Genomic DNA, 27542 nt, shown 5'->3' on the forward strand with positions numbered 1-27542 from the left:
TCTAAAAGAATGTGGCTTCATCAACGATGAAATATTTGTGGAGCTGGTGAGTGCTCTCGGTCAGTACAGTGATAATGAAGATGAGGACGACGGGGATGAGGAGAATCACGAATACAAGTTGGAAAAAATGGAAAGTGCCGACACAAAGGATGAAAACGATGACCTTCAGAAAGACCAGGATCTTGGTGGAGAAGGTAAAAAAAAAAAAAAAAAAAAATACTTGTGTAACATCTGGGCTTCAATCTGTCAGGGTTCTAAGGATTTCTAAGATTCCCTGCCAGTTCAAAAAACAAAAGAATCAATTTGTTTTGTTTTTAACCAACTGACCTGGGTTGCTGTCCAATTTTAACACCCTTTAAGAACAACCAGAGCTCTATTGGTTACAATTTCCAGTTGTTGTATCTTGGCTTCTGGAGATACTGTTGAAGTAAGTTGTAACACAAATACAAAAGAAATCACTCAGTTACAAGGTCAAATGATTTGTTTTTGCTGCCAGTTATGAGCTTTCTCATCGCCTGCTGAAAAAATAAAAGGCTTCCGTGGAATGTCAGGAAGTTAGCAGTGCTACTCTACAATTGAATTCACATTTAATTTGCATACAGTGGCAGGGGAATAGCTTGTGCAGTTGGTGCAACTGCACAGGGGCCCACGCACTTGGTGGGCCCTGGAGGAGTCTGAAAGTTTGGAAAAAAATATTTAACAGTGATAATATCCTTTTATATTGCACATTTAGATTTGCAGATGTTACAACCTTCATGTTTGTGTCAGTGTAGCTACCAGTGCCAGTAATTCACTTTTTATCCTCCCTCATTCCAATACTGCTATTCTTTAATAAATAAATAAATAAATACAATAAAAAAAATTGAAAATGGATCAGAGATTTCCATTAACCTGATTGGACAATACGAGGGTTTAAATCTGATAGAAAACCTTGAATGTCATCTTTCAAACTACGTTTAATCACTGTTCCAAATCAATCTGCCCGAAAATACGTAAATCCAGTAGTCATGTTTTTTTTTTACCTTTTTGTGCTTGTTGAAAGAAAATCTCTGTTCTTGTACACGCCCTCTGATTGTTGTCTGTTAGTGTAGACTATTCTGCTTCCTCTCTGTCCTATCTATCGCTATTTAAATTTAATATAGCAAATACAGTAAAATAAATCAAGAATAGGGTTTACATTCAGTGGCAATACAGTAATCACAATACTATAGCAACTAGTCTGATTTACTTTTCAACTTACTGAACAAACAGAACCAGGATTAACACATACAGTTAACTAGATATTTTAATTACTAAAACTTTATTTAGCTAATAAATGTTAGGACCTAACTTAAATACTGAAACACAAATACACAAACATGCACTCAAATCCAAATAAAAAAATAAGTTAACTGTACTTTTTATTCTGTACATGTTCTACAAACAGTTCACAAACCATGTTTGCTTTTCTATATGAGGTACCTGTGCTATGCCAAGTAGTGTCATCGGAAGAAAAGTCTTGTAGTTTGTAATTTGTAGTCGGCGCGCATGCAAATTCATTTGCACATGCCAAGTTTGTTTTGTGCCATCTTTGAGTCTTGTCTGCTAAAAAGTCTAATTTCAGTGGTTTTGCATTGAAATGTAATGATTACACACATAGAAGGTAAATGGAGACCCTTCTGCTCCGCTACACTAGTAAATGCACTAATTATCAGTACAATGTTCTTAAAGCAAAGAATGTGAAACAAATTACATATCCAATCAATACAGTTATACAGTATATTGCACATTTATTATTTTATTATTAAAATTGTGCTGGAGTGACCTATACGGCTAGGAGACACTATTTTTGGCAGGGACAGTATCTAGCACCTAAGGTGCCAAATACTGCCAGGAAACTCTATTTGGCAGAGACTCTATTTGACATAATACCCTGAACTGAAGAACAGCTCCATGTAAGTAGAATCTTTTTTATTATTTGGCAATTGGAAATAGCCACGATTTCAAGCGTCCACCGCTGGGATGAAGTGCTAGTGAAGGCTATGCTTGCGAGACCGCAGATGGAATTCTGAGCAAACCACACTACTTACACAATAATGAGGAAAACGTTTGTTTTCATTAGAAACAAGAGTGCTGCGTAAAATCATGAACAAACTAACAGAAAAACTGTAAATGTTGTGTTCGTTCTCTCCTTTTTTCCAACATATCCATTTTCTAATAGCAATAGAACCCTCATAAGAGGACTTTATTGTCTGGTAAGGCCCTTCTCGTTCTGTTAAATGCCTGCAGGACGTTTAACGACACGTGGCGGGCCTTACCAGGCGATAAAGCCCTTCTCTGGGTTCTATTGGTTAATTCAGTGAATGGGTTTCCTTGAAGGGACTAGTGATTTAAACTTGTTGGCTTGTAATTAAACATAGTGTAGTGTTGGGTGTAAAGATGCACACACAATGCAATGCAAGTAGGTGATAGAAACCTTTCTTATTACATGTAGTCCTAGACTGTCATGCATGCTAACCTTCTGAGAATTAAATATTGTTAAATACTGAACACTTGACTTGGCATGCTGTTTTATGTTACATTCAAGTTCAGGAGGGCCCACAATAAGGTCCGGGGCCTGCCTTTCTCTTCCTCTGCCACTGTTTTCCTTCAACTTTCTATTTTGGGTAACGCTGAATGCAGAGTAAAACCTGTCCGATCCTTTAAGATCTGACATTTTAATTTGCTTCACAAATTGTGATCAATTTCAATCGGTCACAGGACTAGTTAATGTAATGTTTGAGCTCAACTCTGCAGTGTTATGAAATGTTAACAACATTTGTGTTTTGTGGGGTGGGGGGAAATCAATAAATACATTTCATAAAAAGATAAAAACTAAGCTCATATATACTTGTTACTTAATCAAAATGTAACTTTTAGGCTTATTTATTTGGTCTCATCTGCATGTGAACTCTGCCAGTACAAACGATCACTACCCCACTCAACTTGTATTGTCTTTGGGAGGACAGGTAGTTGCAAGTAACTGTTAGTCTGCCTTTTTTCACACAATATTATTTCAAAGGAGATTATAACCAGAAAATAATGTATTCTGCGATACTGTGGGCAGACACGTAGAATCGCAACATTAGTAATATGAAACGTTCATCAGCAGTGATCCTCTGTTCCCTCTTGTTTTCAGGTAACGAAAACTCAACAAAGTTCCCATCTGACAAGATATTCGAAGCAATTTCATCCATGTTTCCAGACAAGGGAACATCTGAGGAACTCAAAGAAAAGTATTTATTTTTTCACATGCTTTAGTTTTTTTTTTTTACTGCAATTTAAATAAGCATCGCTGTTTTGATGTAAGCCCCCATAACCAGTCATTACATGTAGATTAATGATAATAATTAGATTGAAGGTTTATATCAACAGGATGATTGCAAAGTCACCACTTTGCTCTGCTGTGGGTGTGGATGTGGTGGGTTGTGTCATAGAATTGTAGTAGTGTTTTTTTTTTTTTTGTTATTTTTATATATAGATATATATATATATATATATATATATATATATATATATATATATATATATATATATATATATATATATATATATATATATATATATATATATATATATATATATATATATATATATATAAAAAATCAAATCTTTTGGGTGTTTTTGTAGTTCATGGATGAATATTTTTTCTAGCAGTTTGGATTTTCACCTCCATGTTTCTCTATTCAGGTACAAAGAACTGACAGAGCAGCAGCTTCCTGGGGCGCTCCCTCCCGAGTGTACCCCGAACATTGACGGACCAAATGCTAAATCTGTCCAGAGAGAGCAGAGCCTGCACTCCTTCCACACGCTGTTCTGCAGACGCTGCTTCAAATATGACTGCTTTCTTCACCGTGAGTAACTCTGCAAGGAATTGTTTGAGGCTCGATCTTCAGCACCAGTATAGCTTTCAGTAGAATACTGTAACAGTGATGATGGTGATTCACATCATAAGTATTTTGATGTATTGATCCATAAGGCAAGTTGATTGATCAATACCTGTATTAAGAGGTTATATTGACAATGCAAGATCTTCCAAAGTTCTGAAATGAACTGAAATGTATTCTTGAAATCAGTAATCCTAATGTTGTTCTGTTTGCGCGATAGCGTTCCATGCAACTCCCAACACATACATACGGAAGAATATGGAGAACTTGGTGGACAGTAAGCCTTGTGGTCTTGATTGCTACATGTATCTTGTGCAGGTAAGAGTGTTTTGAGTTAATTATTTTAAACATTCACCCATTGCACTCAATGAAATCTCAATGTAGAACAAATATGCTATCAGTAGACCTTTTTTGAGTTAATATTCTGCTGAAGTAACTAGTCTACTTACCTTGTCTACATGACAGAACTGCTCCTAAATAAAAAAATCCAATAAAGTCAAAATAGCATTAGGTGGCAATATATCTACTGCTGCTGCTGAAAACTCTAATGCTATAAAAAAGGACACATTAACCCAGAAGTATTTTTCTTTTTAAGGAAGGAGCCAGGGAATTTGCAGCAGCTCTTACAGCTGAGCGTGTCAAGACCCCACCAAAGCGTATTGTGGGACGTCGCAGAGGGAGGCTTCCCAACAGCAGCAGCCGGCCAAGTACCCCAACTATAAACATGTCTGAAGCCACAGACAGTGACAGAGAGGCCGGGGGTGAGCTGGGGGACGGTATTGACAAGGATGACGACGACAAAAAGGATGAAACTAGCTCCTCTGGTGGGTCATTTCTTGGCATGGAGTAAAGCTGCCTATTAAGAATGTTTGTCAGAATTTTAGTATTTGTATAGCCTGCAAGAAGACAAGGTGGCTGAAGCTGGCCCAAACACTTTCCTTTGTTTGCTAGTAGCAATGCTATTGTAATACTAATATTTGCCATTCCTGCTGTACATAACTGCTCAAATGGGTACACAGTATGTATCTGTAATTTCATGTTTTCCTTATTTGCCAATGATTATAGGGGTTTTACTGTGCCCTTTGGGAACACCGTACACTGGCTCTGAAACTTGTAAGCACACAGCTTTTAAATAAATACAATTGCCTCCCAAGAGTTTAAACTTGGCTTGTCTGATTTTTGCTCAACAGAAGCGAACTCGCGGTGCCAAACTCCAGTGAAGCTGAAGCTGAGCTCTGAATCGCCTGAGAATGTGGATTGGAGTGGAGCCGACGCCTCTCTCTTCAGAGTCCTTATCGGCACTTATTACGATAACTTCTGTGCAATAGCCAGGCTAATTGGGACAAAAACATGTAGACAGGTAAGACTGGTTCTGTTCAAGGTAGAATAAATGGAATGTAAAAAAATTCCCACACTCGCAGATCATTCATGTTTTGTTTGTGTCTTTCATTACATGGTTCGTGGCAATATGATCATCTTTTTACATCATCAATGTGAGAGAAATGCAAAGTAGTGAGACTAATTTGATTATTTGTCTCACCATTTACATCTGTGCAGCTTCCCTCATAATAAAAATAAGACAATTTACATTTTGTTAGTAGAAGCAATCAACTCAATTAATGTATCACAATGCAATTGACACCAGGGAAGCTGATCTGCACACTGACACATAAAAGCCCTTTTGGTGAACTAACTAGAAGCATCTTGTAATGGTCTTTGGTGGAGAACATATTGCAATTAGTCTTGATATACTCAAACTTTAAGTTTCAAGGATGTGATGAATAAATGAAACAAAGCAAGAATTGGATTCCAAAAACCATGAATGATGTGTGGTTGAGAATTATGTTATGTAATTTTGTACACCCTGTTCTACCTTAAGTTACATTTAAAAACCTAGAGAACAAGGACAAGTCCAAATTTTGTAGTTTGGTTCAGTAATCTGATACAAGTTAGCATTGTTACAATGCTGCTGTGGAAAAAATAACATTCACTGAAGAGCAAGAAACTAGGACTGGCACCACAGGTCTAGGACCAACACCACATAAAGTGCTCTCTAGCTGACAGCTGAAAGTTTTCTTGCATGAATTGCTTTTTCCACCCTGAAGAAGACACAAGCTGAAAGGTTTGTCTACTTGACTTGGTTTTTAAAGTTTCACCTTTTAGAATTCTGATTGTGTTTTGAAGTTATGTATGGCCAACTTTGTCTGTCTGAGTCCTGTCACTCGCTTTCATTTAGTTAATGCTTTATTTTTGACAAGTGTGGAGATTTGAATAAATAGGCTCCCCTACAGTTTGACTGTTAAGAGGTCTGACTAGTTATAAATGCATTAAAAAAAATAAAAACACATATAAGATTGCTTCAATAAATCCACTACATAAAATACTTTAATTACCACTAACGTAAACATTACTGCACAACTCTGTTTTTGACTTTCAGGTCTATGAATTTAGAGTAAAAGAATCTAGTATTATTGCACGTGCACCTGCTGAAGATGTAGATACTCCACCAAGAAAGAAGAAGAGGAAACACAGGTAAGGTGCCAAAAGAGTATGAATAATAGTACTTGACCATGTTGGAAATGGGCTTAATTCAGAAATCTGTAGTTTTTAACCCCCTTTTGCACTAAGCTGGTTCAGTTCCTTTTCCTGACCCATATTATAACATGCCAGGGTGGTGCTGCATATTCTTGTAATGGATGTACTGTCTGTAATGTTTTTTAGGATACATCAGCAGTAAAAGGGTGTGCTTCTGCTTCCTGGTTAAGATGTCCAATAGCCAGGTTTTTCATTAGTTTTCTGAATGAGGAGAATATTGTGAGGGGGTTTAATAACCAGATTATAGCCCAGTGTGTAATGTTGGAGCTTATATTATTTCCACTGTTTTTATCTGTTGCAGGTTGTGGGCCACACACTGTAGGAAGATCCAGCTTAAAAAAGGTGGGTTACTTTTGGGTCGGCACCAGTTATAAAGAGGCATTTTTTATTTTCTTGATGTGAGAAGAAAGGAGACTTGGAGGAAATGGGCAGGTCAGCCACACTTGTTCATCTGGCATTCTTCAAAGCCTGAATTAAATTATAATGTGGTTGTTGTGCAGTAATGTTTACTTTAGTGGTAATTCAAGTATTATGTTTAGTGTGTTTTTGTTTTATAACAATTTGAGAATTCTACAGACAAAAGTCTTAATTCTACAGTTTTCTTGGTTTCAGATTGGCACCTCAATCTTTAGGTTTGAAATGTTTTTTTCAGTTGTATGGTTTGAAAATCAAATGATGCTTAACATGTGAAAACATTCTGTTCTCTAAATTCTCTCAGGGTTCTAAGAGTATCTAGGATAGAGAAAGTTAGTTAGAATGAGTAGTTCTGCCTTTTTTGTTTGAATACACACCAAAGGTGTGCCAAAGTTCTGCAGGTTAAAACTGACTCTCTGCCCACTCTGTTCAATTTGCCAAGATGGCTCCTCGAACCACGTGTATAACTATCAGCCATGTGACCACCCTCGCCAGCCTTGCGACAGCTCCTGTCCCTGTGTCATCGCTCAAAACTTCTGTGAGAAATTCTGCCAGTGCAGCTCCGAATGTGAGTACTGCAAAGACTGTGTAGCTAAACAGCTCTAATTGTACAGCCTAGGTAGGGTATAGAATACAGCAGGGAAAAGACAATTATTGGGATTTTTTAAAAATGTACACAAAGTTTAAAAGATTAAAAAATCTTTTATTTTCAGGACGTTTCGGGCAAAAGCCCTTCAGCTGTTTAAAAAGAGAAGTAAACACAGTGCAGTAAACTTGTTATTCAAGAATTGTAATTATACAAAAATTCTGTGGATGGTGTCATGATAATTAGAATAGAATTTTCATTCCCAGAGGTTCCAAAATACCTCATATTAGGCCATTTCTATAGGCTGTTGGAAAGGTGTTTTTTTTTTTTACTGCTATTTGGCAATGCCAAAAAGAAAAGGTTGACTGATAACCTAGATTTGGACGCTGTTGTTGGTCTGCTGTCTCCCAGGTCAGAACCGGTTTCCTGGCTGCCGCTGCAAGGCTCAGTGCAATACAAAGCAGTGCCCCTGCTACCTGGCTGTGCGGGAGTGTGACCCAGACCTTTGCCTAACGTGCGGAGCAGCTGAGCACTGGGACAGCAAGAATGTCTCCTGCAAGAACTGTAGCATTCAGAGAGGGGCTAAAAAGGTGTGTGCGTGGGGGGGTGATTTTGCAGGGGCCATTTCTTACGTATAATTGTGTATAAGTGTGTGGTTCTGTAAGAAATAAGCAATAGTTCATTAATTTGTTCTTTTTCATTTCCACCTCAGCACTTGCTGTTGGCCCCATCGGATGTTGCAGGATGGGGTATTTTTATCAAAGAGTCTGTGCAGAAGAATGAGTTCATCTCTGAGTACTGTGGAGAGGTTAGTTGAACAATTTTGCAGCTTTACCATGTTAAATTGTTTTAAAATAATGTGTAGGTGTGTGTTTCATGCAATATGTTTAAGCATACACTATATATATATATATATATATATATATATATATACACAGATACAGCTCTGGAAAAAATTGAGACCACTGCAAAATTATCAGTTTCTCTGGTTTTACTATTTATAGGTATGTGTTTGGGTAAAATGAACATTTTTGTTTTATTCTATAAACTACTGACAACATTTCTTCCAAATTCCAAATAAAAATATTGTCATTTAGAGCATTTATTTGCAGAAAATGACAACTGGTCAAAATAACAAAAAAGATGCAGTGTTGTCAGACCTCGAATAATGCAAAGAAAATAAGTTCATATTTATTTTTAAACAACACAATACTAATGTTTTAACTTAGGAAGAGTTCAGAAATCAATATTTCGTGGAATAACCTGGCTCTTTGAGCTTAAAATTGTCCCCACATCTTCAATGGCTTCTTTCCTGTCATTAACTAACTAACCAACCAACCGAGGTGAAATGACCTAGGAAGTGCAAGTGTAGCAGATTTCCACCACATGGAAACTGGGAACTGTCCTAATGTAGTATTAAAATTGAAATACCGTACATAATTGCGAAAACACCTGGTTTGTTCAAAACTGCAATTCTGAGGCCTATGTAGCAAATGGAAGTGTAAAACGGGCATGGTTTAATACATTTGTTTGTTAGCCACAGTCACTTTATGGAGGGCATACTGTAAGCTGTCATTGTGGGTTTCTACTTGTTAATAGCCTTTGATTAAATTCTGTATTAACTGTTTTTTCACACTTTACAATATTACAGTTGACTATTTATGGTGTAGTATGTTCAACCATATGCCGCATATATACCTTTTATATAAAAGTATAGATGAAAGTCTTAATGGGTGGTTGTTTTCTCCCCCCCCCCCCCCCCCCCCCAGATCATCTCCCAGGATGAGGCAGACAGGCGGGGAAAAGTATATGACAAGTACATGTGCAGCTTCTTATTCAACTTGAACAATGGTACTTTTTTTTTTTTTAATTCAGAGATTTAAAGTGTCTTTGTTTGGTGGCTACCTCTAATCGAGTTGAGTGTATTTCTCGCTTGCTCTTTGCTTTGTCTCTGTCATAGAAAACGTGCAAGAGAAAACACACTCAGCTTGATTCGAGGCAGCCACCGATCACTTATAAACATATTTTAAGTCATTAAATCTAAATAAAAAAAGATTAAACATGACATTGACACAATGAATCTGCTTTTATAGAACCTGTTGAGGTTTAAACGTTTAGATTACTCTGACATTCAGAGTACGAGATCTACACTCTGAAATTATAATTATTGTTTTATAGACCAGGTTTCATGTTAAGTGGACTAACTTGGATCTGTAATTCATTGCAGATTTTGTTGTGGATGCAACACGCAAGGGTAACAAGATACGATTTGCCAACCATTCTGTTAACCCCAACTGCTATGCAAAAGGTAAATAAACCAAGGAGCGATTGTTCCCATCTGTGGTTTAAAGAATTGGAAATGGATTACAGGAAAAACTTTATTTCTTTTGCTTTGTTTACAGTTCAATTTTTCCCTTTTTATATACATGAACTAATGATATTTGTTTCTCTTTCAGTTATGATGGTTAATGGAGATCACAGAATAGGTATATTTGCGAAAAGAGCAATCCAGACTGGTGAAGAACTGTTCTTTGATTACAGGTATATATAAATGATGATTTATTATGCTCTCCCTTCCTCAGCCTAAACCCTATTTTAACAGCATTACCTGTAATAGGTCACTTGAACTTAAGAACATAAGAACACTTCTAGATTTAATAGCAAACTTAAAAATGAGCTTGAGCCAAAAGACTTGTGTATAAAAGGTAACATTGTGACCTAAATCAGATTGTTGTTTATCTCAAAAAATAAATGTATTTTAAGTAGATTCATCTCTCATTTTAGCCGTTCCTGAATATTTTTAGCAGTACAATGTATTTCCTAATATATTAATTCAACGTTCTGGTAAGGGTAACTTGTATACATTTGTAAATGTGCTGCTGCCTCTCTTGCTATTACTAATATCTTATAAACCTTTTAATCTGGCAACCTCATAGCTTCAGTGTTATTTAAATTCTTTAGACAAAAACCTAACACCACTCTTCACTTCTACCTGTGACTTAAGATGGCTACCATATTGGGGTCATGTGATGGTTTGGTTTCTAGAACATAAAGACCTGACGCTTCAAGGTATTGCCTTCATACTCTGAACACGGGTGTATTCTATGATTCCTTAGGTCAAGTTTGATCGTGGGTGTCTTACAAGTGAAAATAAAGCTTTCTTGACGCTTCACAAAGCTCCCATGATTCTCTCAATAATAATCCATTATAGGCACATAATTGAGCCCTGGTGCTTGGAAGCTGTGTGTATCGAAAGATCACAGAATATAGAAACATGATTGCTTTGTGTTTTTTACAGGTACAGCCAGGCTGATGCTCTTAAGTATGTGGGTATCGAAAGAGAAATGGAGATTCCGTGAATGCGTCTACCTCCTCTTGAACAAATGCCTTATGCTCTTCAGGAATTTTTAGTACCATGTGCAGTTTAAAAAAAAAAAAAAGGTATTTGATACAGCCAGGCTTGTAGGGTTTTACAGATATCTGCTCTGATAGTAATTTATAACAGTGACTACGAAATCAGCTTTTTACTGCCTTTTTTCCATCCCTAAAACACCTGCAAGTTTTTGTATCAAATTATCGTTTTTCTTTTCAATACAGTACATCAATGAGCTATAATTATGGAACAATTTAATAAGAAATAAAACAGTACTTGAACATGTATTTGTGTGTTTACAGGAAGCATTGCATTTTACCCATGTTTGACGTATCATGGGTTACATTTGGCTTGTGTTTTTGTAAAGAGTTTTATAAAACTGTACCACTTCTATTGTTACTACTGATGCCCCCCAAATAATGAATACTTTCCTATTACATTTATTTTTTTTTTACAGTGTGCCGTCTGCATACTTTCTAAAATGTACAAACAAAAACAATACAAAACCGTCTACATTGCACATTTAAAACTCAATATGTAGTGAACTTATAACCAAGCAAAGAAGACTGGCATCTTAGGCCTCCTCAAGTTCAGTTTCTTCCAGCATCAGCCTATTTGAGCTTCCATGTTTCACATGCTGCATTACTCCTGGCTATTTTAAATGTTGATTATCCAAAGCTTAAAATTAACCTCTTATTGATTTCTGGCTGCCCACCAGCCAGTGTTGGTTGATTGCACAGTAATAATAAAAACGGTAGTTATGTAAAAGGCAGAATAGGGGAGCAAAATTACCTGCTACCCACGTGCACTTTGGGGAAGGATTTCTCAGTTCTCAAACTTGAACCAGGCGTTCCAGTATGCAAGTAATATACCAGTACCCTGTATTAATACCTCAAACATACCACATACTGCACATCCCATATCTTTTTTTTCTTTTCCCCAGTCATTTATTATCTTTGCTTCTAATACAATTTTCCAAAAAACTAAAATATTTGTGGGTTATCAAGTTTTTTCACTACATCTTAACTACAATTAAATATTTTTGAAGGTAATAATTAAGCAAAGAGAAATGGCCCTTGCAAAAGTATGGTTAGCTGACCTATTGGATGACATGAGTAGATTGACCTATTGAATGACACAAATAAGTTTGAGTGAGATAATAAAAATATCCTGGTAACTGCTGGGGAAATGATGTGTATACATGGAATCCTGTTACTTTAAGAAATCAATGCGCAGAATATACTTGCAGTTTCAGTAAGTTTTGTGAACAGCGATAGTGATAGATACCAAAATGGAGCTCTGCCAGGAACTCAAGACTAAACTTCTGGAAAGTTCAAGGCCTGTGTGACAGACCGCGTCTCATCACCGACTCCTCTAGTGCTTGTGCATTTTTGCTACCCGCTGTGTTGGTTGCTGAGAAAAACAGCTGGGGATTGTTCAGTTGCGGATCTCTAACCAGTAGGTGGCAGTGTCACAATGGAGCCACCGAATATAAAGGGAACTGCTGACACATCCCCAGGCTGCCGAGTGCCACAACAACACTGTTCATGCCATGGAGCAGAAAAGATGAAGGAATAAAAACATTCTGTTTGTCTGATGTGGTCTGTGCTGAAAAACTTTCCTGTAGGGATATGGACTTGTGTTTGTGATTTTTAGATCCCAACAAGCCTATAGGAGTTGTGTCAGCGGGACCTCCTTTTATAGTCTGCCCTTACCATACCATTGCTGGTAGTCACAAGGCTCATTTTGTGCTGCCACAATACATCCTGGGCGTCTGTGTGACGTCTCAACGTCAGTTCTTGTCTCTTCCTGTTTTACAGCGGTTGCACCCAGACCACCCTGTCACTCAATGGTCTTATTTCAGGTTTCTACAGACCTCCCTCTGAGCCCATTGCAGCAACATGTAGTGAACAGCAGGCTTCAAACTCTAAAGATATTTTGCTGCAAAATTAAGAATATACTTCTTTATTATTTTTTTTCAGCATTAAAATGGAGATCTCACATGTTTTATAAAAATAATAAAATCCCACTGAAAACTGAAAGCCTCCAGAAGTAGCCTAAAAATAAATCTCTGCTGTATGTCACTAAAAATAACTCAGCCCTGTATGTTTGTTAGAGTGTTACAAACAAGCCTGCTACTTAAAATACAACAGATAGCCCTTCAATAAAATACATTCCAAAATAAGTGAAGCATTTCAGTTTACGTTGCTGTATTTTACATTTCGTGCATTTCTTAATTATAGATTCATAGAGATACATGGATACACCTAATCCTTTCTCTGCCACTCGCTCTATACAAAGACAAAAATATAAACTCCAGTCATTCAAACAGTGGCGTGCCGTCAGGACCTTCAAGGTATTCTCTGCTGACCCCCATCCATTTTGTCACGGCACGCCACTGCATTCATATGATATCGTATCATGCATCTATGGAAAAATCAATTCAGATTTCTGTCCAGGCCATTAGTTGTCTCACTGAAATCAATTCAATCTGCAAAGGTTTTTTTTTTTATTTTATTTTTTGTTTTCAGAGCAGAGGATGAAGGAGTTTACAACAGTGAATCTCCCCAATACATCTGGTCTTTTTTAAATTATATTTTACTTTCTTCACACCAGCCTTGCCCAGGTCTGTGAAGGCTTGTATTGCCAGGGACTATTTCAGTATGTGATGATTCTTCCGTTGTAGACTATTAAGAAAAGTATTGGTATTAAGAGGGCATTGTTAAGAAAAACAAAATGTTGGCTATACAGTATTTACATACACACCGTTGTATATTGGGATTCTCATCAAACCAAATATATATGGGATTTTATTTACAATTTTTCAGGGAGGAAAATGACGTTACTTTATTCTATTTTTTTAACCTCCATTAGCCCTTCTGCTGTTTCTTTAATCTTGCCCTACAAACATAGCTTTACACATTTATAGGTATAGGAAATAAATAATGCTTCTACAGAGGTCTTTAACAGGCAGTGAACAAACCTTCAATCTATTATGTCTTAAAACAACACTGAAGTACTGGGTCACGTTCAGTTATATATTGACTTTTTTTTTTTGGTTTTTTTTGGCCATTTAAGATCAACATGCAATTTCACTATTTTAGGTGAAAAAAAAAAATAGTTTTATTTCCTTTTCACAAAAAGGGTCCATAAAGCTGGAAATAAAACTGTTATTTATATACTTAATTTCTACAGCAATAGCCAGTAAAGATTTTGCTGACAATTTCTTTAGACTGCTTTGATTTATTCCTTTACCCAACAGCAACACATGCAGGTCAAGGTAGAGCTAAAGAGCACAATTGGAGAAATGAGTCTCTAGATAAACTAAAAAAATTAAAAAAATACTTTAAATGCAGTGTAAAACCCTGAATCAAGCAACCTCTAGTTTCACCAGAACTCTTTTCCTGACGGGTATAATTACAATTTACGGCAGCTGATGGCAGTATAAATTAAAGCATTCGAACAAAACATCCTTTTTACTCACTGATCAGTTTCCAAGTACCAGTTATGAAGACAGTTTTGGAAGAATATGTCTGAGGTATCTTCAGCACCTCAAATCTTGAAAAACTTTCCTGAATGAGAATAAATTAGTTCCGTTAAGGACTGAACAACTAATTAGCAGAAGCAACCTTACCAATGGCCCCCTTTTCATTGTGGTAATCTGTTGATTACATTTTTTTTTTTTATAATAATTTAGTCGTCGCCAATTATTTTTACCCCGGTTTTCTCCCCAATTTAGCATGCCCAATTATTATCTGTATCCCCGGCTCACCGCTCGCAACCCCCCCGCCGACTCGGGAAACCGAGGCTGGAACACGCGTCCTCCGAAACGTGCTCCTTCCAAGCCGTCATTTTTCGCACTGCAGATCCACAGCAATGCCACCAGACCTATAGTGCCGGAGGACAACACAAATCTGGCGGCTCCGCTGCAGAGCCACAGGCGCCCTATCGGCCACAGGGGTCGCTGATGCGCGGTGAGCCGTGGATTCCCCTGCCGACCTAAGCCCTCCCTACCCGGGCAGCGCTCAGCCAATTGTGCGCCGCCCCCTAGGAACTCTCGGTCACGGTCAGCTGTGACATGATTCGAACCTGCGATCTCCAGGCTATAGGGCACATCCTGCGAGGAGCGCCTTTACTGGATGCGCCACTCGGGAGCCCCCTGGTAATCTGTTGATTTATTTAATTACACTACAATACAGAATGTACACACTTTTCAAAGACAGTGCAGCAGGATACCAATGATGTTAGTGCCAAGAGAAATATTGGTTTTAAACAAGGGCTGGTAATAAAATAAGGTCCTACAGCCTTTGCAATTATTATTTTTTTTTTTCAGGACAGGCTCCAAACCTTGACAAACATGGGAATACCTGCACCAATTGCTCCAGATAAGATGCATAATGGGTGATTTACACATTGAAAAAAAATATGAATTACCAATGATATTTAAATGTAATGCATAAAAAAATATACATAGCAATTTTGTTGCACAGCTTGAGTCCACACATTATCAAGCTTCTTGTACTTCTTTGGTTCCAGGCGTCGCAATGGCCAATTGTGAATATACTGCATGCGATAGCAAGAGAACGAATCATAGGAATGCCGAGACAGCTTATTTATTGTAGCCTGCCTGGGAATTGCAGAAAAACATAAGGTTGAATCCACTCACTTGCAATGCGTGTTTATGACTGGTGAATAAGTGACCTGATTCTTGACTTTGGATTCTGGGTTTCTCTGCACCATCTCGGTGCCTCTCAACCTAACCTACCAATTTACCTATCTGTCAACTGAATTTTTGGAAGGTAATTCTATAGAATAAATACAAGGATGCTTTATATCGCAATAGCGAGATGATCAATAAGGAATACAGCATTATTGTTTCTTTATAAATATATAGTATGTGCATGCCGGCCTTTTGGTATACTCCATCTGCAGAGTTGGAAATACAGTGGAACAGTCGCACATCTGACTGTCACATAACCGTCCTGATCAATTAACCACCTCGCTAAAAAAAGAAAGAAAGAAAGAAATATTCAAATTAGGCCACAAGATTAATGGTATTGGCAGCAAGTGCAGCGTCCGCGATGGAAACAGAAAGAAAACGTTATAGCAATCAGCCTTTGTGTGTCAGTCAGCTGTGTGTAGCAGTGACGTTTCAATACAACAGGTGAGAAAGCTTTGAATTGTTGTCTTTTTGTGAAATGTGTTTATATGATGGAGCGCACGGTTGTAAATATTGGCAGTGTGTTGTAGCTTTTAGCTGCATTTGAATTAAACAAAGCAAGCTTCATAAACTCAATGCTTACCGGCCATTTATTTAAAAATGAGCTTCTTATTGGCTGTTGGCAATATCATAGCAACACTGTGTATTGTAGCATAATTAATCTCGTTTACACTTACTTTTAAAGCAAATAATTTCCCTGTGTTTAAAGCAGTTTGAGTGTTGTTTTTGTTCACAAATCTATTTATGGATTTGTAAATGTCATTTCCTATAGATGCTCGCATATCCGCCTATACCCCAGTCCACAGGGGGTCAGATATGCGACGTTGTACTGTAAAATAATGTTCTGTTGTTTTTGTAAGACCAGGTTTTTGCACAGTATTTCAAAGTAACATTAGTTACATTTTAAGGCTGCATTACTGCATACCCCATTAGTTAGCATTAACATATGTACAGTAATTATTGGAAGTACTCATGGCTTCAATTGCATTTTTCTCTAAATTGGAGAGTAAATTACTCTATGATCCAAAACCTTATTTGCCAGCACCAAACTTATCTACACTTCTTAATCAATAATACTTTGTAATCATATGACATTTAAGTAATTCCCATAGATCCTAGCAACGGTCATGTAATACTTCTTTATTACTCCAACCTCACAAGCAAAATAGAACAAATGTGACTTGGGATGACTCCTTATCTTTTTAGGACCCAACTTTACCATGTCACTGTGTCACCCCCTTGTGCCAAAGAGAGACTACAGTAAATCGCTAAAAATAAAAAAAGTTGCAGTTTATAAAAATGGTAGGTGCCAAGAACATTTTGTTAAGAGTTAAGTGATTCAGTTAGATAGCTTTCAAAACAGGGATTTTTTTTCTTCTTCTGCTTCAAAGGACATGGATGACTTATTCTAAAGGAAAACCCTGGTGAAATATTCCAAGGGCAAGAAAAGACTCACAAGTTCACCTATTAAACCACGAGGGCCAGATCCTCAAAGCTTTTTACTTGTCATTAGCACATTTTTTTACTTTCCAAAAAAACATATTAACAATTTCGAGTAAAGAGCTTTGGGAATCTAGCCATGAATCTAAATAAGTTGGCTAGATGCTTGCTTTTACATGTATTTATTATTTATATTTTTATAATATGAAATAAGTCTATATGCAAATGTTTTAGGATTTCAAACCATGTTCTTTAATATACGATATATCATACAGATGTCATTTTTTATACTTCAAATGGCTTAACCAGGAAATACAATTTATGTTATTCTCTGTACATCTCCATGTGAACAGTTCCATACAGTATATAATACATTAATTCGCAAGTCCTTTCAATTTAGATTTGAATATTTTTTAGAACCAAAGAACATTTTGGTCACAACAAGAGGTGAAAAGATGAAAGGAAACAGCCTAATCTTGCCTAAATTCCCTTTTTACTGTAAAGTAACTTCTTTTAATCAGACCTGTGATAAACAAATAGATGCACTAAAGTGCTTATCCAAAAATAACTTTTTTTTTGTGGGATCAGCAAAAATCTCCTATATGCGACATAAGAAAGTCAGATGCAACGCATACAGAAACCTTGAATTTTTATTTAATCACACATTTAAAAAATGAACCACACTATACACATGGTTTTCTTATAGCAGGTAACAATGCAGATTACACATTTCTAAGGACCCATTCAGACTCTCTATTATGCTCTTTGAAAGTGTTGCCAACATTTCATTCATAAATTAATGTGTTTGTTTTTATGTATTTATTTTTTTAAATGCAACCGCCACTAAAAGCAACGGTTTCATATTTTATAATTTTTTAATAGCGTTTTTCTTATATGCAGATAGGCAGTAGCATGCAACCTCCAATGCAGAAGGTCTTGATTCTGTTTGCCAGGTAAGTGTAGAGGTCTGTGTCCATATTTACATATTAAAATGTATATACTGATCCTGAGCAGTTCAGATGTGAATTTGAGGACACTGGTTGGAGGCTTTCCCAGTCTCAGAGATTAAAGAGAGGTCCAGCTTAGCAGCAGCAGGATAGCTGCAGTGGAGATTCAGAATGCATTTCATCCCATTCATTCCGGTTCTGTGCTCACGTTCCTAACAACATTGGCTGAGTGTCAAAAGGTTTATTACTCAGACATTTGGGGGGGGGGGGGGGACAAAAAAAAAAAAAAACAACATTTAAGCCAAGTAGCTGTAAGTATCCTTTTCCCCATCGACACGTTCCAAGTATTCCTTCTCTATCAGTATGTCGATGCATTTCTGAAAGAAAGAAGGTAGTAATGAACAACATATAATACTAACAATGGCACTGATGCTGCATTTACACATGTACACATCAGTGACACAGACAATGTTATGGCTATGGCTCCCATTTTCCCCAAAATAACAATATCTGCACCTGTATTCCTATCATACCAGCCTCTAAATTATAGGTTCAAATCAAGTCCCTTGTGTGAGGTTTATTATGGAACAAGCAATACAAAAAGTGTTGAATCTGAAACAAAAAAAAATAAATTGATAGATTGATGTATTAGAGAGTGACACGGGAATGAAACTTCAGTTCCTGTCCCATCCCATCCCATGAAAGAGTCATCATTTCCAATCCTGTCCCATCCTGTCCTATCCTGTCCTGTCCAAATTTTTCCCGTTCTGTAACTTTTTTTTATTCCTGTCCCATCCTGTCCAAAGAAATCCCACCCCATCCCATCCCGTGATAAACAGAGATCACCTATTATTTGGCGGTACAGATATTTTCGTATTCATGTATAAAATTAGGGTTTATAGGGTTTAGAATTAAACACTACCGGTATACTACTAGTAATTTGTTTTTAGTTTTAGTTTTTTCAGAAAAAAATACAGTGAAAGCACAGAGTCTTTATAAGCACAATGTGCAATATAATGATGTGATATATAAATTCGGTAATATAAAAACAACTGTTTAGAGTTCTGTGTGGCAGTTTCAGTTTCTAAATCGGTTACTAAGCAACCTGGCTCATAGATTTTAGTATATCAATGCCACAATAAACTGTCAGTGAAATACAGTATTACGAACCATTAATTCATTAAAAAAATAAACAAAAAAACATGGTATTGAAGTAATATTTCATAAACGTTCAGGGAGTATCCATCATGTATTTATTTATTAAAAATCGTAGTATTACACATACCCCTTCAACGTAGCGCCAAAGCAGTACCTCCAAAAAATAGTAGCTGCTACGGCCAAATCATAGCCTTTGACATCTCTGCATTAAGATTTGCAAATCCTTAATATACTGTACACATGTATATAGAGAGAGATATTTTAAATACATGCCAGTAGCAATCCACAGCGTTAGGTTAGTCTGCTCGTGTCAATAATTCATGTATCAATATTATTAACTAAAGGACTGACATAACTATACAATTATGGGTAACATGAAATATTTTAAGCATCAATCTATGTTAAACGTAAGGGTTTTTATTAACCGTTCCGTGTTGCCAAGACGCGGATTCTCCGGACATCTGCTGTCCCACTGGTCTGGACGTGTTGGTCTCTCTCCGAGTTTGAAACTTCTGATTCGGAGGCATACGGCTCGAATTGATACCGGAGACAATCCTTGTTTTCTCTGTCTACGTCAGATCCACCACTACATAATTCACATTCATAAGAGGTGTCTGAAACTGATAAAATTAGGCTACTCTCACTTTCACTGTCGCTGTCATCCATACTGGCAGATGCAAGGAGCTCAGTCTCCTGGCACTACACCCAGAAATGGAAATCGCCCTCTGTGTATTTCCAGGTATTATTTGGTTCATTGTAGAGAGATTAAACATAATTTGGTAATTTGGTAATATGTGATTATATGTTCACGTGAGACCTGTTAATATTATTTTGTATGTTTATGGCAGGGGTCGTGAACCGATGGCTCTTTTCAGGATTTTATATGGCTCTCCAATTTTCAAATGTTGACTGAAAATACACCCTTGAACATGATAAAATTATTTTTAAACTATTAGCATACTTGGTTAATGTATAATTATGAATGTGTAAAATTAAATAAAATATGTTCAAAATATTTAGTTAAGAGACTCGCAGCTTAATATGATTGACAGCTTGTTTGGCCTGTAGCTAGCCTACCTTTCAGAGAGCTGAATTTTAATTGGACGACGTAGCTAGGTCTGCGTCATGTCCAGGTCAAGTTAAACAACTAGCTAGCTAGCTAAATTAAAAATCATCATAAACTTTCTTTCCATTGTGCATCAAGAGGCACTGTGTGCTCAGTCGTGTGGAGAGGAACTTCGTGAAGTGATGTTATTGGTCGTTCACATTGTGAACTTCATTGTGGCCCAAGCTTTGAATGATCGCCAGTTTAAGGCCCTGTTGGATGAAGTGGGGAGTAATTATCCAGGGCTGCTACTGCACAGCAATGTGCGTTGGTTATCCAGGGAAAAAGTGCTTGCTTTGCTGCCTGTTTAAACGAAGTGAGGGCATTTCTGGAAATGAAAGGAAATGTTCATCCCGAGATCACTGACATTGAGTGGCTCCTGAAGTTTCACTACCTGGTGGACATTACAAGTCATTTGAACCACCTCAATGTGAAAACATAAGGCATTGGAAACACAATCTTGTCCCTGCAACAGGCAGCGTTTGCATTTGAAACAAAGCTGGAGCTGTTTATCAGGGACATTGAAAGTGGCCGTCTCCTGCACTTCGAAACATTGCGAGCATACAGAGAGGATTGCTTAGCGAGGGACCCCGCTCATCATTTCGACCTCAGGCAGCTCGCAGCCTTCACGTCTGATTTACTGATGTCATTCAAATCACGTTTTGTGGACTTCCGCACACATGCTGACTTGTTCAAAGTCATAACTCATCCACATGTGTGCACAGTGGACGCACAATCCCTGGCATCTCCATTGGAGATTTTGAGCTGGAAGCTGCTGAAATGAAGGTGTCGGATATGTGGGTGTCAAAATCTTTCACTTTGAATTCCGAACTGGAAAGCCTCGCTCGTCAGCGGGCAGAACTGGCAAAGCAACACAAGTGGGCAGATATGAGAAAACTCCAACGTGAAGACAATCTCATCCTGAAAACCTGGAATGAGCTTCCAGCCACTTTCAGCACAATGCATCGTGTCAGTGTTGCTGTGCTGACAATGTTTAGCTCAACATACACATGTGAGCAGTCCTTCTCACATCTGAACAACATCAAAACCAACCTGCGCTCAAGGTTAACGGATGAAAGCCTGAATGCCTGCATGAAGCTGAATCTTACCAGTTACGACCCCAACTACAAAGCACTCAGCAAAATGATGCAGCAACATAAATCTCATTAATGTAAGTAGGGTACATTGCACTTATTGTTAATCACTTGTTTATGACGCCCTTTTCTCAACTTTTGTGGTGTCTTAGGAGTGCTAGAAACCAGCACTATGTCAGTGAACAAAATATAGTGCTTTTTATGTTTTATTGTGTGTAGTAGCCTAAGTTAGCTTGGGTGTCACAGAGTGAAAAATGCAGCATTATTGCCACCTACTGGTGTTGTATATAACTACCAGAACTACTACCAGTGCAAGTCTTACAATACTGCTGTTGTTATTACATAAAAATGTGCAAATATTCTTAATACACGAGTGTAAACTTTGCTGTGGCTCTTCTAGGTAAAAAGGTTCCAGACCCCTGGTTTATGGCAACAGTGAAGTTCCATGTCATAGGCTCTTTTACGACTTCTTCCTGTCTGCTGGTGGCAGAGTAGTCCCGTTCCTTCCCATTCCAGGAAGCTTAAATCCCGTTCTTGCCCGTCCTGAGGGGTTTATTTTTATTTTATTTCCCGTTCCCGCCTGTTCCCATGAGCTTCACTCCTGTACCATCCCATCCCGCAAAATTTAACACAATTTATTTCCTGTACCGCGGGAATTACGTGGGTCCTGCGGGAGTCCCGTCTTCATGTCACTCTCTAATGTGTATGTGTGTATATGTATATATACAGACATACACATGTATAAACTAGAAGATTGTGTATATGAATGTTTTAAAAGATGATAATTCTTACGTACATTCTCATGTGGTCACCTGGCACAGCCAGTCTTCAATTGTTACACTCTAAATCTGTTCTGTCTTTATAGCTTATAAGCCTTTCAGTTTGACTCACCTTTATCACAGGAACCCTGGGTTTAAATCTGGAGGACAGCTGGTTTAGTACCTCTGCAAGAAGTTGCTGGTGTTTTAAAACTTTCCTCATCTTCATGATTCTCACAATGGCAGCCTGCAGATTAAAAGCACCCACCTTTAACACCCGACTGTTCTTGGTATTGAAATAAGATGCAATACAGTTACATCTCCACCACAGTCCGACAAAGTTGTATTACAGAATTGAACCTGTCTATTCTGTTGGTCACTGTTCCATATAAACCGGCTGTCTTTCTTTGTGGCAATTAAAAGGTAAACCAGCATCTGATTTTTTTTGTTCAAATTAATGTATAGACCTGAGAATTAGACAATATGCATATGTGACTGAAAAGAACGTATAATTAAAACAGATGCAACATGTATTATATGAGGATAACCGAAGGCTTTCATTTCTTTAATCTGAATGCATTCTTCAAGTGAACTTTATTTCACTCTTTTCTGAAAGCTGTGGCAAACACAAGTTTCCAACAGCTGCTCTATTAATGCAATTTCACTGCCCTACTGAATGTGTATATTTAACTCAGAACTGATTTAGCTTAGCTACTCTAAACAAATCTCGTCACCCATTCAACTTCAGTTTTGTTACAAGTTAATATGTGCGTCGGGTTGTCAGTATAGCAATAAGATGTGAAGTTTTACAAAGCCTTAACTGCACTTTATAACTTTAATTCTGTGCCCGTAATGTATAATAGTTTATAAACAAGACAAACTCATGTTGAGAAGTCTTGATTTAGTCTTGTTCAGGATTTTTGTTCTCTAATGATATGAGGACCAGTCTCTACCTTGTACCACACACAGATATTGGATCTAACACATTGCACAGCTTCTGATTGGCCATCTGCTTTGCTCACCTGTATCAGGAGTTTCCTGTCCTCCTCGATATTCTTGTGAGTTGTTTCCTGCTCCTGTTTCTGTTCAGTTTTCATTGGCACGTTGATGTTGACTCGCAGTTTTTTACTGCAACAGACATGAATTTTCACTTAGCACATAATCTCTACTATAATTCACATACTATGTAATGTGAGCTTACACAGTCTTTACAGGACAGCAAGTGTTCAATGGCATTAAAACATGCATATTTCAATGCCCATTCAAAAGAGATTTCAAAAGGGGGTCGTTGGTTATTCATTCAGACACTAAATTAATACAGCAATAAAACAAAACAAGTTACTCTAACTAGAACAAGAAATACGCTTGTTTATAATCCAGAGTACTGTAATAGAAGAAAATGTCAATTTTATAAAATCGACCAACAATGCTTCGATATGATAATTTTCAGTTTTACTTCCACAAGCTGATGAATAGCAAGTCAAATGTGTAAATATATTACCCAAGTCTTGTATTTGTACTGATCCTTAGCTATGGGAGTGATTTCATGCGTATCAATTTTGTAAACTTTCTCAGAAAACAACACTAACTATAAGCCCCTAGTTGCAATTATATCAGATATATATTTTATTAATCAATTCTGCCAACATGCAAGCTTGTGTTTTTGAGAGAAAGAAAAACAAACTGTTCCAGTAACTTACTTTTTGTATCCAAGGAAAAGTTTTATTAAAGTGTCAGGCTTAAACTCCACCTCATCAACATTTGCATTTTCATCTTCCAATACCTACAAGTTAAACATGTGGTAAGATCCAAAACTTTGTGCAGTAAGAAAAAAAAAGATGATTCTACAAACAAGTAAACTGAAGTCAGGACACACACTATCAAAGCTGACATTTTTTGGTTCTAAAAATATTCCGGCAAATGTAATCTTGACGAGTTGGCTAACTTTTGTTTCCTTAGTCTACTATTCAATGTGTGTGTTAGTGTTCATTTTGGGCTTATTCCGGCTGTTGTGTTTAAATGAAAAAGTTATTACAGTTCCTTGCCTCAATCGTTCCCTACTGTGATTACAAAATACAAAAGAGAACAAAAAAAACTGCTACTTACCAGCAATTTGGACTTTAACAAGATTTGTAAAACTTGAACCAGAATGTCCTGAAAAAGAAAGTTAATGTAAGAGCAAAAAAAAATAACAACTTTGTGTTTACCAATTAAAAAACCAACAAACAAACAAACAAACATAATAAACCACCATCAGAAATGGCAGGAAATATAGCTAATGCAGTGTTATTGTTTTAATTGCTTGCCCACTGCAGAGCGGCAAAGTTGTCTCATAACTCTGCTGTGTCTCTAGAAACCTACTATTTTAATCTGCGTGCTGTCTGTCAGTTGCTGTACAGTGTATATGTCTTCTGTGTTGTACTGCAGGAGGATTGCCATCTGGAACGTGGATGCCTTTAGAAACAAGGAGGAAATGTTATTCAGTTAAGACTCATTTACATAAACTCCACCAAATAGCAACGCAAAGACATAAACAAATACATTTTGTATTAGGATGAAATGTATTTGATTATATTGTCATGTATTTTTCTACGAAGATTGTCCCCTCTGTGATAATACTATCATACGTAGTTTATACCCAGTTATTTTATTTTTCTTTTTTTAAAAACACCTTTTCGTAGTTACATTTTACATATTCACAATACATTTCATCCAGTTGCTTAGGAATTATTCTAATATAACTTATGTACACTGAAGGAGGCAATAGCTTAAACATTCTAATAGACTCTTCTTGAAAGTTTTAGCCGAATAAAAATGCTCCATATTCACTCTTTACTTCTTTAAGTTACAATAGTAACTACTTCAAGGAATCCATGTTCCTCAAGTTGAGCGAGACGTCCCATTTCACAGCGAGAGATGTAGTGGAGAAAGGCAGTAGTGTAAGTTTATCAGCATGCACCCGACACTCACCTGCAAAGTGTACCGATTCTTAAAACAGTTTGTGACCAGCTCCCCTTTGGACAGATGATAGAGCCAGGTTAGCTTGCGTCCACTATGTCTGCTGGCGTAAAAGGCTGTGAATCTTTGGTAACTCCTCTCCAACTGCAATCACAGACATTAGTATTATTAATACCATCAATTCACATCACATTTTATTGCATGGAGGTCTTTAACACATGATTCAATTAAAATACATTTGTATTTATTTTAGCTGTGTACTGGTTTGCCCTTTAAAATACACCAAGTATGATTTAAAGGGATGTCGTGTTAACAGCATAGTTATTATAAAAAAACAAACAAAGCTCAGTATTTTATATCTGTATTCATTTAACCAATGACCAAGGTTTATTTTAATGATCTCACTGCTGGCTTAAAATTCAAAGTCTGCTTAACAGGGGACTGCTTTCCGCTGAACTTTTATTGTCGTTAATGATCCCAATAAAATTACCCTTTAGGGAATAAAAACTGGTGAAATATATGCACTCCAGATTAACACCAGCTAAAAATACAAACTTTACTTGAGAACTATGTTTATTATATTTATGTAAAGAAAACAGAAATGGCATGGGGACCAGTGTTAGACACAGTATTCGTCCCAAAGCGCCTGCTCAGGAGCAGCATGTTCATGGAAAATAACATCATGTAAATTGGCATGAACCTCAACACTGCTTTGCATTATGAGGACAGATATTATTGGAACATATTAAGACTCAACAAAAGTCACCCCCTCTTTATAACTTAGGAGTGGCAACTACATTGTAATTATGCGGACAGGTTAGTCTTGCATCATTAAATATTCATTACAATAAAGAGTTCTTAAACATCAGCAACGGATTGTTTAACTTCACCATCCTTTCTTTGGTTTCTTTTCACCAACTGATTATACACTAGGTGCATTAAGTTTTTCCGCTCACTCAGATCACTGATGAAATCTGCTCTGCAGCTCAGAGGGAGTTGAACTGAGCATGCCGTTAGTGGGTTCTTTCACTGAGCTGCTCTTAGCCGCTCACTTACTTAACGTGCCCATTACATGTGCTTGTATGGCTCATAGGAAAGGTCACACTAAAAATGTACTAAACTCTAAACATGTTTAGAAGTTGTTCCTAAGTACACAGGCATGTTTTTAAGAAGCCAGTACTTCCTACCTCAGATGGTAAAGCAAATGTGCAGGACTGCTGGAAGGGCCAAGAGCCTGAGCTTAGAACCTGAATACTGAAATCCACTGGAAGAGAAAGACATAAAAAGAGGTAAATGACATCTGGCACTCAATGTTGATAATGCTTTCAAGAAGATATTTTTTCCAATTAGTATTTAGTTTTTCAATTAATTTTGATTTACATCTGTATAATTGTCAAAAGAGGTGATATTAAAATATTACAAACTGTTTTAAAGTTGGAATTAAATTTGAAATGTGTGCAACTGTTGCTCAGATGTAATGGGAGTGTTTCCTATATATATATATATATCTGCAAGAATGTTGCTTAATATGTGCTAGTATGTTATCAATTTGGTCAGGTTTCAGAAGGAATGTGCATACAGTACTTATCTTTATGGAAAAACAACAAAGCATATACATTGATCCTTTTGAGACCATATTAACTTACAGTCTAATGGCTCAGAGTTGGACAGATGTTTTTTAAACTGTTCATTTAAGTCTTTGCTGACTCCAATGTCCTGGAACATTCGCTGCAGTTTGGAAGTGTATTCAAAGCCACAGGCTTGCTGTAAAATAAAAGAGAAGAGCACTTCCAATTTCAAAAAGAGATGGAGGCTACACCCTGAATATCAGCAGTGGTATATACAGTATTGGTTAAAGGATTCAGGATTATGCAATTCTGATGTTTTCTACATGTAGGGTTCAATTTCATTGATTTAAACAGTAGTGGTTTAAAGGGGTGACTTATCAAACCCTTACTTTCAGACCCAAATACGACAGAAACAGGCATGCTAGGTAACAAATATCCTCTACCATGGGTGACTGTCAAGCAGCCATTTACTAGGTGGAATATTTACTTCAAATGAATGCCAGGTTATATTTGATGCCTTTTTTTTAGGAACATCATATTTAGCATATCTGGGAACAAGAAGTGTACACATTATATTTACTGTACTTATGTATTATCTATATCTTCTGCACACATATAAAACTACTCCACTGCTATGTATTTGTTTTTGTTGTAGTGTGAATATGGTTCCTCTGTAACATGTAGGGACTCACACACCTTAAGTTTGGAGATCATGCTGGCCTCTGCATCGTCACTTGCACTGTTCTGATGCACCAGTCTCTTCGCCAGCATCTTGGCATAAAACTTCTGAAACACATCTTTGTCCTCAATGTACTTAAAGACAACCATCTGGAAAGGAAATACAAAACCTCCTCTCAGTTCTAAGGAATTGCAAACATATAGCTCTGCAAACAGTGTACAAAAATAATTTCCTTATAGCTG

The 27542-nt window shown here is 37.1% G+C and overlaps 2 protein-coding genes across 4 annotated transcripts in view; one reads left to right on the forward strand and one right to left on the reverse strand.

Annotated features, from left to right (window-relative positions):
* The window catches only part of LOC117435499 (histone-lysine N-methyltransferase EZH2), a 28255-nt gene extending 17095 nt beyond the window's left edge, over positions 1–11160 (forward strand). For both annotated transcript variants that reach the window (XM_034058701.3, XM_034058700.3), the window contains exons 6-20: positions 9–194; positions 3158–3254; positions 3709–3872; positions 4126–4223; positions 4501–4729; positions 5096–5265; positions 6343–6437; positions 6802–6842; positions 7357–7482; positions 7912–8090; positions 8213–8308; positions 9270–9351; positions 9728–9808; positions 9957–10041; positions 10799–11160. In XM_034058701.3, coding sequence (XP_033914592.1) covers positions 9–194; positions 3158–3254; positions 3709–3872; positions 4126–4223; positions 4501–4729; positions 5096–5265; positions 6343–6437; positions 6802–6842; positions 7357–7482; positions 7912–8090; positions 8213–8308; positions 9270–9351; positions 9728–9808; positions 9957–10041; positions 10799–10859 — 1790 coding nt within the window. In that variant the 3' untranslated portion in view covers positions 10860–11160. The remainder of the gene's footprint in view (positions 1–8; positions 195–3157; positions 3255–3708; positions 3873–4125; positions 4224–4500; positions 4730–5095; positions 5266–6342; positions 6438–6801; positions 6843–7356; positions 7483–7911; positions 8091–8212; positions 8309–9269; positions 9352–9727; positions 9809–9956; positions 10042–10798) is intronic.
* A 6505-nt stretch (positions 11161–17665) lies between these two features.
* The window catches only part of LOC117394620 (cullin-1), a 48364-nt gene continuing 38487 nt past the window's right edge, over positions 17666–27542 (reverse strand). For both annotated transcript variants that reach the window (XM_033992972.3, XM_033992971.3), the window contains exons 13-22: positions 27318–27449; positions 26700–26817; positions 26241–26317; positions 25066–25197; positions 24457–24549; positions 24202–24249; positions 23796–23878; positions 23118–23223; positions 22229–22342; positions 17666–18357 (exon numbers count right to left, since the gene is read on the reverse strand). In XM_033992972.3, the coding sequence (XP_033848863.1) occupies positions 18277–18357; positions 22229–22342; positions 23118–23223; positions 23796–23878; positions 24202–24249; positions 24457–24549; positions 25066–25197; positions 26241–26317; positions 26700–26817; positions 27318–27449 (984 nt within the window). In that variant the 3' untranslated portion in view covers positions 17666–18276. The remainder of the gene's footprint in view (positions 18358–22228; positions 22343–23117; positions 23224–23795; positions 23879–24201; positions 24250–24456; positions 24550–25065; positions 25198–26240; positions 26318–26699; positions 26818–27317; positions 27450–27542) is intronic.

The sequence above is a fragment of the Acipenser ruthenus genome, chromosome 3, assembly GCF_902713425.1.
Source record: "Acipenser ruthenus chromosome 3, fAciRut3.2 maternal haplotype, whole genome shotgun sequence".
Classification (NCBI taxonomy): domain Eukaryota; kingdom Metazoa; phylum Chordata; class Actinopteri; order Acipenseriformes; family Acipenseridae; genus Acipenser; species Acipenser ruthenus.